Below are 13,623 nucleotides of genomic sequence, written 5' to 3' on the forward strand. Positions count from 1 at the left end.
CCACAAGCTTCGCCAACAGTTCCAGAGTCCTCACCTCGGGAAACTGATGACGACAATGGTGCAGAACTTGCAAATCCTCATCACTGCTAATAACAAATGAATCATACTTCACATCATCGCGTAACACGGATATCGGGATTCTATAGAACAACTTCTTCACCCTTTGATGTAAAGCAAACCTAGTTTCTGGAGTATAGTATTTTTAAACTTAGTAAAACTCGTCGAAAGTTTGAGAAAAACACTCAGCGGGTCCTTATCAATAAATTTAATACCTGATCACATTTTTTTCTTAATTGACCCTCTATAGTGCACAAGAGCTACAAAACTCTCATCATTAGCCATTGTGAATTTCATTACGGTAAAAAATTCACGTTGAGCTCGTATTTATAAACGTCAGTAATGTATAAATCGAATTAAGTGCATTCAATTTAATCATATAGTGCCATACATACTAAATCGACCCTAATGGCTTCGTTTTACCTAAAAAACTACATTATGGGGTGTGAACTACGCAGTTAGCATGGCATGGAACCTTGGCATAAGAAGAATGGAGGCTGAAGTCAATTCAGTAACCGTCTATGAAGAACTCACAAGAGCGAGAGAGGACAACAAAGTTACAACCCGCTGGTAAGAAACATTATGGAGATGATGAAAAAGAGTATGGGGATTAGTATATAAGCACGCATACCTTAAGAAAATTTTTGTGCCGATTAACTTGCAAGAAGAAGTATAACACTTGCTATTTCCAGTTTATTGATAATCCCTCACAAAAACTAAATGTTGTGATTGCAAAAGATAAACAAGAATTTTTTTTCGATTAACTCTTAGTAGAGAGTAGTTTTTTTCTTTCTTTCTTTTGGGCCTAGACCCCAATGTATCAACAACAAAAGACTTTAGTATGACTAATAATATTACATGTTGAGTATTTTTTTTTTTGGTTTCCCACGGTATCCCCCAACCCGACAGGTCAAGGACTAATCCGCCGCGGTACTGAGCTCCATTTAAGGGTTTGCCGCTGGCCAATGGGTTGCTGCATGCACAAGGCGGGATTCGAACCCCCGACACTTGCTTAAGCGGACTAGTGAGCTAACCACTAGACCAACCCAACTTAGTTAGTATTAATTGATAGAAGTAATGTGTCTTTAAAGATAGAGGTTTTTCCGTGTTAAGACAGTGGTTAAGGGTGGCAAATGGATCTAAACTTGTCAGGTCGACTCACGTAACCTGCTAAAAAATGCGGGTTGGGATGGAAAATTGAGATCGCCATACATCAAAAGCCTGCTTAACTTGTACCGTTTAAATCGTGGGTTTTGGTGGGACGGTGCGAGCTTTATTCTCACCGGGCTCAGTTTTTTTTTTGCAATTTTTTATTCCAAAATTCAATGATGTTATTGACCTACAAGAGAATGAAGATGAGAATTGAATATGTTCTAATTTAGTGTTTTGAATTATGTTTATTTTGTTTTGGAGATAATATTTATTTTACTTTAGACAATGTTAGTTTTATTATTTTGTTTCAAAAAATTTAATTTATAATTATGTTTATTACATATTTATAATTATACAGATTTTAATATACGAACCAAACCGTTAAACAGGACGAAATGAAGTTTTAAGACCGCTTCATTAGGCGGGCGACACGATATATCAAAGACTTACACTTATTCAATGATGCTTATCCTTATACAATCCAAAGAATATATAAAACCATAACCACAGAAAAATTATCATTATTAATAATGTGAACTTTATAGTCTTTGGTTACGTTGCGAAGCAGTTCGCGTCTACATCTTCGTTAACGTTCTAACATATCTGGATTGCTACAAGAAATTCCCAACGTAGTATATGAACAAATTAACCTGCACCGAAGGATAAGGTTTGACCGCAATTGGTGTTATTCCTGGCTTTGATTTTGATTTGCTCTGAGATTTATCTGAAGATGGTGATTGCAATTGAGATTCTTCATCATCATCATAATCTGATGATACTTCAATAGATGAGGACGAGGAAGGGGCAAAGTAATTCAATAGGAAGGACATCAAAAACGGAGAATTCTACTAATGGAATTGGATTAGCTAGTTAAACTTTTGAAAATAGTTTAGAGAATGGATGAATTTCAGAGTGAATAAATAAATAATAATGATGTATTGGCTTATGTTGAGGAATTAGTGGACTATAACTTATACTAGCATGTTATGATTTTATAAAGGAGAGTTTGGCGCGTTAATTAGTTGGTCATCTTGCTTATCGAGTAAGGAGAGCATCTTAGAAAAATCATATCAAGTGGTCGTTTGTGGCTGCTTTAGACCCAGTCCTGCGTTTGTATAATTTCGTATTTGAGAACTTTTGTATTTGCCCATGAAAGAAAAGAAAAAAAAAAAAAGCAAAACGATCATTTTTGGATAAGTTACATAAATAAATCAAATATACTTTAAAATGATATAATTGTAATTTTTTGAAAATTATTACACATTTGTGTTATTTTTAATTTTATGTAAATTGTTACAGGATCATGCAAATTACGTTGAGATGTTGCTATGTAAAAATCGCTATAAGATGTCGCGGTTTATAAAAGAATTTCATTAGGTATAAATCGCCATAGGATCTAACAGTTTATAAAGATGTAGTGGGTAGGTAATCCGCTGCAACGGATTATGTACACCTGGATTTTATATATATACATATATACGGTGTTAAATTCATTGATAGTATATTTATTTATATACCAATTTTAAAATAATTAAAATATGTTTACTTATACACCAATTTTAAAATATGGTATTCCAAAATTTTGGAAAGAGTAATTATCCAAATCAGTTCTTAAATATTTTAAAAGCGGACATTTTAGTCCTCAAGAAAAATTAATACACAAAAATATTTTTAAAGTTTTATTCCGGTAGATAAATCAGTCTCCAGTTCATTTTTCAGCGGAGTAATTACCCAAATCAGTCCCCAAGAATTTTAGAAGCGGACATTTTAGTCTAAAAAAAAATTAATACACAGATTAATTTCCAACATTTTTTTCTGCTTGACATAACAGTCCCTCGTCTATTTTTTGGCATGACTCACTAAATTCTTCAAGTATTTATTAGAAAAAAGAATATTAGTAGATATTATAATCTAATTAAATTTTAAAGTTAAATAGTAGGTTATATTTCATTAATTATTGAAAAATGAAATACAAAGATGTCCAAAAATAGGACAGCATAATACAAGGTGGGAATTTCCCAAAATAATACACTGAAGGTATTCATCCAACGGTATATAGTCGAAAAACGAAGAAAAATCTTAAAGAAGAAAGAATGATAAATCAAATTGAATGAAACTAAGAGTTTGCCTCATGGAGATGATGATCTACACTGGGAGTTCTTTGGATTTCACGGAGCAACTTGACAGAACTTGCTAGAATGGCAGATGGCATCGAAGTAGAACCTTCAAAAATTAACTAGTGCGAGCTTTCCAGCAGTTCCAACAAATGATGGCAAGCAATTGAGACTTACGGTAAGAATTCTTCAACGGGTTAAGCATCTCTGTTGATGCAGTCTACCATGTCCAAAAGTCGTTAGGGCTCTGAGGGGGAAGACAGTCACAAAAATAACTCTGAGACCATACTTCTTTAATTCTAGAGCAATCGGTCAAACAATGAGTAATTGTTTCTGTTGCTTCATGACAACATGGGCATATTGGCGATATAGATGGCATGCGGTGATGAATCTGAGCAAGCACCGGAAGCTGGCTATGGAGAGCTTTCCAGATAAATAGCTTAATTTTGTGAGGCAAGTCCACGGCTTTTTCTGCTGCATATAATTAGGGCAAAGCTCCAGAGGCAGATGGTAAAATAAATAGCCAATTCTGTAACCTGAAGTTGTATCATATTGCTTGGATTTGTTCAAATTCCATTGTAATTTGTCCCTACTCTGCTGAATTTTAACTGACAAAATCCTGTCTGCAACGTCTTGGAAAAATAACTCTTGAATCAGATTCTGATTCAAATCCTATCTTCAGTAATTAAATCTTTAACTCTTGGAACCAACTCAGAAATAGCTTGTCTATTTGGAATGTCAAAAGTCATTAAAGAATACGGAAGAGGCAGCCAAGGATCCTCAAAGGTTGGATATTCTCTCTAGTACCCACAGCCCAGTTAAGACCTTTTTCAACAATCTTTCGACCTACCAGTATGCTCCTCCATCCCCAAGAAGGTAAGACTCTAATTTTAGCCATTATAGCATTACTATTGCTAAAGTATTTACCTTTTAGGATTTTTTATAATAAGGAAGTACATTGCGTTACGAGTCGCCAAAATTATTTGCCTAAAAGCGCCAGATTTTGGATTTTGAGATCTTTAAATCCAAGGCCTCCTTCTCTTCGTGGGCGAGTCATAGTGTCCCAGCTAATCCAAACCATCCGCCTTTCAGAACCCTTTTGTCCCTACCAGAACTGAGAAAGTAGAGAGTGAATTTTCGAAATTAAACCATCAGGCAATTTGAAGCAAGACAATGTATAAATAGGAATAGCTTCTCCCACTGCCTTAAGCTATACCTGTCTACCAGCTGAAGTGTCAGAAATTATCTCCTGAAGAGCCTAACGCCAACTAGGATTAAGGTAGTTGAGTTCCACCTCCCTATTTGTGTGCCTATTTTAATTACTGTTTCTCATGTTTAGATTTACACGATCACTAGTAGCATTTAAGTTTTTATTTAAGTTGCTGTCTTTTAATTTAGGAATTGCATGAGCATTTTTAGGATTTAAGTTTCTATTTTCCCTATTTTTTTTCTAATTAGGTATAAAATATTCCTCTTATCATCCCATTGAACTTAAATAAAATTTTGATTTTTTTAGAAGCAGTAAAGATGCATGAATTTCGAGTTATATCATAAGAATAGTTCAATTATCTTGATGTGGTGGCATTGCTTTTACTTTTTGAATGCATGAATAAACAATGTATATTTGATGTTGGAGTTAAGAACGTTGGCTATTGAAAGAATGATGAAAAAGGATATTATTGGTAATCTAAAAAATCCAAAAATTGATTCTTAAAGCAACAAAAAAAAAGCAGCAAAAAGAAAGAAAAAGAAAAAGAAAGAAGGAAAAAAAAGCAAAAAGAAAAAGCCACTAGCTCTTTAAACCAAAAGGCAAGAGCAAGTGTCCAAGGTTTTGAGCATCAATGGTTAGGAGGACGTAAAAGAAACAAAATCTTGGCTTAAAAGTTCAAAAGAGCTTATTCCCCTAACTATATGCTTGTGGTGTGAAGGTGTCAAGTGAAAAACTTGAGACTGAGCAGTTAAAGTCATGATCCAAAGCAAAAAGAGTGTACTTAAGAACTCTAGACACCACTGGCTGGAGATTCTAGCAAAGCTGAATCACAATCCGAAAGGGTTCACCCACTTAAGTGTCTGTGGTGTTTATGTATCTGGTGGTAATACAGGAAAACAAGGTGCTTAGGGTCAAAGCCAAGACTCAAAAGAAACTGTGTTCAAAAATAAAAAATAACTAAACTAGGAGAGTCAATAATACCATCTCGATTCTAAGTTCCTAAAGATGCCAGCACTTCTAAGCTTCAAAGGAAAGTGAGATGCCAAAACTATTTAGAAGTAAATAGCCACTAGTCCCGCTCATCTAATTGAAACTGAGCTTCATTGAAAATTATGAGATTTATTGTATCTTTCTCTTCTTTTTAATTCTACTTTGTTTTTGGTTGCTTGGGGACAAGCAACAGTTTAAGTTTGGTGTTCTGATGAGCGGATATTTTATACGGTTTTTGGCATTATTTTCATATAGTTTTTGTTATGTTTTGTTCAAGTTTTATTATATTTTCATAGGTTTTAGTGAAAAATTCACATTTTTGGATTCTACTTTGAGTTTGTGTGTTTTATGATGATTTCAGGTATTTTCTGGTTGAAATTGAGGAGTTTTGGCAAAGTCCGATTTAGAGGCAAGGAAAGCATAGCAAATGCTGTCAGATTTTGACCTCCGTGCACTCAAATGAGAATTTCCAAAGCTATAGAGGTCAAAATGATACGTTCTCAATGGCGTTGGAACGCTAACTTTCAGAGCTTTCTAGCAATACATAATGGTCTATACTTTTCTTCGAAGGAGCCTGCCCATTCTGGGCGTTGAACGCCAAGGAGCTACAACTGGCGTTCAATGCCCTAAAGGAGATCCAAAACTGGTGTTGAACGCCAACCACCCCCTAATGGGTGTTTAATGCCCACCAAGAGCAAAAGGTAGCATGGTTCACTTCCCATTCCTCAAAGTGGACGCCAAGGTCAACCCAAGTACTCAACCAAAGTGGGCCCAAGGATGGATTTTGCACCTCTAGTCTATTCTATCATATTTTTGTACTTCTTAGTTACTAGGTTATTATATATAGAACAAAGATCACCCCTGTTAGAGATCTTTGCCCATTCGAATTTACATTACTATTTTCTATACAGTATGAGCAACTGAACCTCCTATGTTAAGGTTAGGAGCTCTGTTGATTCTTATGGATTAATAATATCACTATTCTATTTCAATCTATGCTTGATTCCATTCTAAGATGTATCTTCGTTCTTCATCCTATTGAATTGGGAGTGTAACTTGATTGTCATCCCTATTCTACATTGGTTCTTGCGAGTCCTTGATAGGATAGTATTGAACCACAAGCTTGATTATACATTTCTTAGACGGTTAATCCACGACTTCGTAGGGGACTTGGAGACATCAGTTCAGCTGAGTTACAGGGCGATTAGGGCCTTTGTGGTATAGGCTGGAATCACGAGGTAGCATTCTCTGATCCAAAAGATCCGACATTGTCTATGGCGTTTTGAGTAAGATTACCAAGGGAATGGACTACAAGAGCTTCACCCTCGTTCAGATTGGATGACCACTGACCTGGCGTTTGATATGAAGTAGAGGAGATTAATGACCACTGACCTGGCATTAGTCACTTACAGCCTGCCATGGAATGCATCATCAGAACTTGAAGTAGACAGTGAGAAAAGTTGATCCAGAAGGAGGAAGCATCTCAGAAGCCTCAACTGTTCTCTTATCATTGATTTCACACCTATCCACTAACACTTTATTTATTCTGTTTTTTTGCGTTTTACACAACAACTATATTTTCTATCCGCCTGATTAAGATCTACAAGATAGCCATTTCTTGTTCAATCCAACAATCTCCGTGGGATCGATCCTCACTTACCTGAGGTATTACTTGGACGACCCGGTACACTTGCTGGTCTATCTGTGCGAAACTTGCGGAGTTCAATTTCACGCACTAGCTGTAAAATCGACAGACGAGCTCATTAGCCATAAGGCAGACATACATCATATGCATTTGTATGTTTTGCTTCGGTGTGCATTGTTTTGGTTTGCTTATCTGTTTAACTATGCTTATCTACTATTTGGCCTACTTGTTGTATTTGTATCCTATCTGTATTTTTCTTGTTTGTATTCTATGTGTGTGCAACAAAGAGATCCCTCATGCTGGTGGTGGTGAAGCTGAAGGTTATTTTTCTGATGTGATGATTTGATTGCTGATTTGGTTGAGTTGCTTGAGTTGGGTGCTGTGATTGATTTTTGATTGAGGTGTTAGTAAAGTATGAAAAATCAAGCTGATTCACCATAGACTTAATGAACCTATGCTTGGAACAAGTTGGTCATTCATACAGTCGAGGAAACTGATTAAGTTTTTCTTATAAGAAAAGAAATGTTTTAGATTTCTAAAAAAAATAAATATTATTTCTTTAAAAATGTTTTGGATGGTTAGTCATTGGTTTTCAAAAGATTCACAGGACGAAGATAATCACTGCTTTAAAATCAATTCTTCTCTTTAAACGTATTTTCTTATAACAATTCTTAAACTCTCTACTGAGAATCCTTTTGAGGACGATGTTCTCACTCCCCTACAAATTTTTTTTTTCATTGACAACTTCAGGAAGCTTTGGCATGAAACCGCGATTGAACTACGGAACTTTATGTATATATATGTTTTCATTTTTTGTATTTGATTTAGTCTTAGATTTTATTTTACTCCTTGTCATTTGTCATTTTAAATTTTAAAGGGGCAGGACCTGTATATTAAGAAGTTTTGGATAAGTCTATGTATTTATTATGATAAGAATACGATATGTGACTATGTAATTTTAAAGCAAAGGCTCAATATTAAATAAAAAGTATCAAATTAAAGGATTAGAGGTAAGTAACAGTTGAACTATTAGTATGATCATGAGATGTTAAAAATAAGGGTGTTACAAAGGGTTTGGTGATGGAGTATTTGGAAGAGAGAGAAAATAATAATTTAGAGATGATGAAAATGAATAAGTTTTGGAGGGTAAAATTGGAAAAAAAATTGACCATAGTTTGACTAAAATATTTGAAGATAAGGATAAAATTGAAACAAATTTAAACTTATTCGGGTATTTTTAAAATTTTTAGCAAATTTCAAGGATAAAAATATACTTTATCTTTATATTAATAATTTTAACTAATATTAATTCAAACGACACTGAATTTTTTAAATTTATACAAAATAATTTTTTTTTCTAAAATTTCAATTTCACAATAAATTTTATTCAAAAAATTCAAAAATAAATAAGAGTTACTAGATTAAAAATAGAACAATTAGCAATAAAAATGAGTAGACTAATATATAGATCTTAAAAACTCAGAGAAAAAAAATATCAAATAAATTATAAATAAAAACTCAACTTGTAAAAAATTATTAAATTCGCAAAACAGACAAAAATCAAAATGATAATAAAATAAACGTAGAAAAATAATATTACAAAATTTATAAAAAATAATAAAATAATAAAACAATCTTTTAATAAAATTTTTGTTAAAAATTTAAATTTTAAATAAATTAAAAAATTGGTATTAAAGTCAAAGTAAAGATTTCAAGAATATAACAATATTTTTTAAATTAAAAGAATTAGGCTGATGAATAATTGATTGCCAAAAATAATAAATTCAAATAATTTTCTAATATTTCTCTGTATTAAAATCTTGATTAAAGATTTAAAATATTTATATGACGAAAAGTTGAAAGATAAAAGGAATAAAAATCTATCTATGTACCCGCTTGATTTTCTAGCTTCATTTTTCTCTGTTTGTTTGTTTTGTGTTAGTGAAGATTATTTTTTTCTCTTAATAATTCTTTTAGTATGTATACATCCAAACTCAATAACTTGTTTTAAACAGAAGTGATGAAGATCAGAATCAAAGAGACCTGGCCTTAAGATATTATTTTTCAGAAAATCGAAGTTACACGCACGTATGACGTATATATAAGAATAACAATTCATCAATTTAAATATAAGAAGTTTAATATTTAATTTATTTATTTAGTTTATCTAAATAAATCTCATACAGTCATAAGTTATAAGCCTTCCGACAATAAAAATTAAAGCTCCTTTAATTAAAGAAAGAACTCTATTCTCACAAATAGTTAAGACTACTCATCATCTTTTAAATCCGATGATAACTTTAATTTGATATAGTAAAATTTCTGTGTATATGCCGATATATATGCTTAATTATTCATAGTATACCAAAACAATTTAGTCCACATAACTAGTGAAGATGCTAAAAAGAAAGATTTCCCATCCGCAATTAATGTTAGATAGCGACAAATTCTTCTGAGCATATATGGAAGAAGGTTCCAGGCACCAAAACTCTCCAATAGAAGAAACATACACATATTTGGTTTGTTGACTGGAATAAAAAGTTGTGTAAAGCAGCCACAAAAGACTGAACCCGTTACACGCATGAATGTTCAAAGAGATTGCTCCCTAAGCTAAATGACTAACGCGGCAATTTCTTAGTTTTCAAAATCATGTGATATACATTGCTATATATAGAGGCCCATACTCGAGTAATTAATTCCATTCACTTATAACTCACAAGCACCAAGACAGTAATCTGTATTCTCTTTGTCTTACAAACAGAAACGATATCCAAAACGAAGCCTAGTGACGAAGATACTTTAGCACAACCAAATTAAACTATAGTGTGAGAGGGGAAAAAAAATGGGGCTGATGTCACCATTCTTGAATTGCTTTGTTGCAACCTCATCCTCATCGGCACAAGTGTCAGATTATGGTGAAGGACAATGTTCTGATCGTTCGAAATCATCAGCATCTTCTTCGGAGAAACCAAAGAGCAAGTCATCAAAAGTTCCAATTGTAGTTTCTTATTTCCCAGTCAATTATTATCCCTCACGCTTGTAGCGCGTATTGATCTATCTCATCACTAATGTATAAGACTACTTAATTTTTACGATTGATTTATTCTTTATGTAAGATTTCATTTATTTTTATAGTAACAGTGTAACATATATTAAATTGTATGTTTAAGTTCATGCGAATTTAAATAAATTTACTATTTACAAGTATTCACAATTACGTGAAAAAAAAATCAATTATGGTTGTCCGTTTTGTTGGTAAGCGCCAGCAATTTCAATACAAATAATTATATGAGTTATATTATTTTAGTAATTTTCAGAAATACTACTAGAAATTATTTATTATAGACGAATATTTTGTGACAGATCTTATCCCACGAAAATACATACAGATTTTGTGGGGGAATTTCTGTCAAAAACGAAGGAAAATGAATTAGCATAAATTACAGACGAAAAGGAGAATCTCTCGATAATTCTATGGAAAAAATTAATTTTTTTCGTGAGAAATAGTTAACGACAAAAAATCTGTTTGTGTTTAAATGAACAGAAATACTGCGTTTTGTTAAATTACAGACAAAAAATCTGTCTGTAATTTAAAATATTCCATCGAAAAAATTGAGTTAAGCCTAGCATTGCCCTCACCTTATCGAACTCTATTCACACTCCACACAAATAAAACGAGCTTCTTCCTCTCTCTGTCCACGAGCTGCTTCTTCTCTCCGTCGCACGAGCTTCTTCCGTCGCTGCTCTCCCTCCGCCGCCGCTCTTGTCGCGTCTACTCCCTTGTCGCCATCATTGCAGAACCCTATCTGCCACTCTTGTCGCGTCTGCTCCCTTCATCACCGTCGTCGCACGAGCTCCCTTCGCCACCGCTCTCATCGTATCTGCTCTCATCATTGACCTCAGCAACGGCCAATCGCCGGTCATCCTCATCCACCGGTTCAGGAATCACTACACTCATCCTGATTCAAATTGGTATGGTTTTGCATCACTTTCAATTTTTGAATTCTTCTCATTTGAAATTTTTTATGTTTGTTCTTTTGTGAATTTTTAACGATGCAGCTTTTGTGGCTCCAATCTGCCATGTGGGAAGAATGTTCTCACTATCTGCAGGGAATCACATGTACACAAAATAAGTCACTTCATCTCTTCTTCGGTCTCTATCTTTCAATTTTTCGCTAATTTGAATTTCCTAAACTAGTTAATACTAGTTTGGAATCATCAATTTCAATTTTCTGCTATCAATTTAATAGTTTGGGTAATCATTTACTTCATCAGTTAATTGCCATTGCCATTTTCAGTATATGATTTGTTTGTGTGAGAAATGAATGTGGTGGATAGGTTTTTGATTTTATTTTAATATCATTGGATATTAGGAAAATCATTTGAAAGTGTATAGCAGTATTAAGAGAGTTCTTGGTCATGCACCTGCAGCCACAAGTTCTTCACAGCATTTCTGAGGTATATAAAATGTTTAATGATATTATTTTATAATGGATACATGCTGAATTGTAAGGTGTGTTGTATTGTATTATATTGTATTGTGTGTGATGTTGAATAATTGAAGTGTTGATCATGGTATGATTAAAGTGAACATTATATTATCATAAAGAATGGTGTGTGCTGGCAATGAAGCAGAAACAATTTGTAAATAAATATATGAGATGCAGTCACTTGAGCTTATGGTAAACTATTTAACTACCAATGTATACTTCTGAGTTTTTGAAAATTTGAAAGTTGATAATGTATGTCTCTTCAGAGTCTTTTACTTGGTTTTTGTCTTTTTGATATCTTATTTGAAGCATTGTTTAATGGATATCGGATGATTAATGTAGCTGATTCCACCTAATGAGAAAATGCTTGCATGTTGCAGTTTTTAGGACTGGTGCTGTGAATGCTGCATCAGGATCAGCCTATACAGAATTTGGAAATACCAAGGTCATTGTATCTGTGTGAGTAATTTTCTTAATTGAATTGTGTTAATTACTAAATCAGCTTGCTCTGGTGTGTTTTTTCGTAGCTCTCGTTTGTTCTTTCGTGTAACATGGATTCCTATGTTAGCTTACTTGTTTGGTGCTGCCCCAAGAACACTTGCCACTTCTGCACCATAATTCTATCTGGAGAGCCGACAACTCTGTCAAAACATCTTCAACTCTAGAAATATAATAAAGCTTCCTCATATTCCTTTAATGTATGCACAAAATTCGGCTTCCGTAAATGAGTTCATTGGGCAGTCTTGGACTCCTGGGATAAGGTATATATAACCTTCAATTATAATCATTTACACCGTTTTCATCATAACTTTCAGAGCTATGTAATAGTATTTATTCACAGATTAATGCTGTAAAGCGATGATCTCTATTTAGTATGCATTCAAGCCAGTAATTTCCTTACTCCCACGATATTTACTCACTACATCTTCTCTTTATTACAGACAATACAAAATCATATTACCAACTATACCTTGTCATCCCAGGAAAGCATTTCAAACAAGGAGGAATGGTTCTCCCATTTCAACCTCTTTCCATGGCTTTCAGCAATATCAATTACTATGTGGATGTCCCTTTGGTGCGTAAAAAGAAATCCCCCATCGCCCCTAAATGTATTCTTAAAGATATTTGATTAATTATTTCTTTAGGAATTGAAACAACAAGGGATACAAGAAGAAAGGATGCAACTGCTTGTTAATATTACTGGAGCTTTTAGGCCTAGAGTATTGACAGCATTGGTTGGAGTATGTGGGGCTGGAAAAACCACGCTAATGAATGTCTTGGCTGGAAGAAAAACTGGAGGTGTTATAGAAGGGAACACATACATATCTGGTTATCCCAAAAGGCAAGACAGTTTTGCAAGAATTTCTGGTTATTGTGAGCAGACAGATGTTCATTTCCCTTGCTTGATTGTCTGGGAGTCGTTATTGTTTTCTGCTTGGCTCCAGTTATATTCAGATGTTGATTTTGAAATGCAAAAGGTAAAGAGTTACAAAGGTGTATATTCTCCTTACTACATGCAACATATGCTAGTTTCTATTATATAAATATTTTTTTGGTGAATTCTATCATGTAGAAGAGAGATTCTTTCTATATGTATAGAAATTTGTTGTCATTCTCCTAGAAAAATAAGTCTCTAGAGAGAGAATGCAATTAAAACTATAATGGAAGATAAAAGCTGATCTTGGTGCAAGGTGTGGACCCCACTGCAATGGATTAATTAAAATATTTAATGATGTAAAGTTGATTAGTTATTAATTATGAATGATAATGATAGGCTGATTTTTTTTCTTTAATGGATTTAAGTTTATGGGGCAGGCCATTTTTTTTGGATTTGGGTCTTAATTGAATTTTTTTATGAAAAATAAAAATAATAAACATAATATCTTATGGATTTGGGTTATTTGAATTTTTTTTGTTTGGGTCTTAATTTATTTTTTTTGTATAAATGTAGGTATTTATTGATTT

The 13,623-nt window shown here is 33.4% G+C and overlaps 1 protein-coding gene across 8 annotated transcripts; it reads left to right on the forward strand.

The window, feature by feature from the left end:
* The first annotated feature begins 10,914 nt into the window (after positions 1–10,914).
* On the forward strand, positions 10,915–13,218 carry LOC107459004 (ABC transporter G family member 32). 8 transcript variants are annotated; one of them, XR_008001256.1, is made up of 5 exons: positions 10,915–11,423; positions 11,542–11,626; positions 12,039–12,419; positions 12,600–12,733; positions 12,804–12,946. XR_008001256.1 is itself a non-coding variant. In XM_052251774.1 (5 exons), exons 3-5 carry the CDS (start codon positions 12,355–12,357, stop codon positions 13,200–13,202), a joined length of 582 nt encoding a protein of 193 aa, XP_052107734.1. In that variant the 5' UTR covers positions 10,915–11,423; positions 11,542–11,626; positions 12,039–12,354; the 3' UTR covers positions 13,203–13,218. The 8 variants fall into 8 exon arrangements, 3 of the variants coding, with proteins under 3 accessions (XP_052107734.1, XP_052107735.1, XP_015932714.1); XR_008001258.1 differs by lacking the exon at positions 12,804–12,946 and having other exon boundaries at positions 12,039–12,117; positions 12,227–12,419; positions 12,600–12,792; XR_008001257.1 differs by lacking the exon at positions 12,804–12,946 and having other exon boundaries at positions 10,915–11,140; positions 11,228–11,423; positions 12,600–12,792.
* Positions 13,219–13,623: the final 405 nt, after the last annotated feature.

The sequence above is a fragment of the Arachis duranensis genome, chromosome 7, assembly GCF_000817695.3.
Source record: "Arachis duranensis cultivar V14167 chromosome 7, aradu.V14167.gnm2.J7QH, whole genome shotgun sequence".
Taxonomy (NCBI): domain Eukaryota; kingdom Viridiplantae; phylum Streptophyta; class Magnoliopsida; order Fabales; family Fabaceae; genus Arachis; species Arachis duranensis.

Bases quoted from the DNA above. Each gene is read 5' to 3' on its own strand.
- LOC107459004 (XM_052251774.1), top strand. From the start codon at position 12,355: ATGTATGCACAAAATTCGGCTTCCGTAAATGAGTTCATTGGGCAGTCT. The intron at 12,420-12,599 runs GTATATATAACC...TCTTTATTACAG, and splicing joins TCTTGGACTCCTGGGATAAG to ACAATACAAAATCATATTAC. The intron at 12,734-12,819 runs GTGCGTAAAAAG...TGAAACAACAAG, and splicing joins ACTATGTGGATGTCCCTTTG to GGATACAAGAAGAAAGGATG.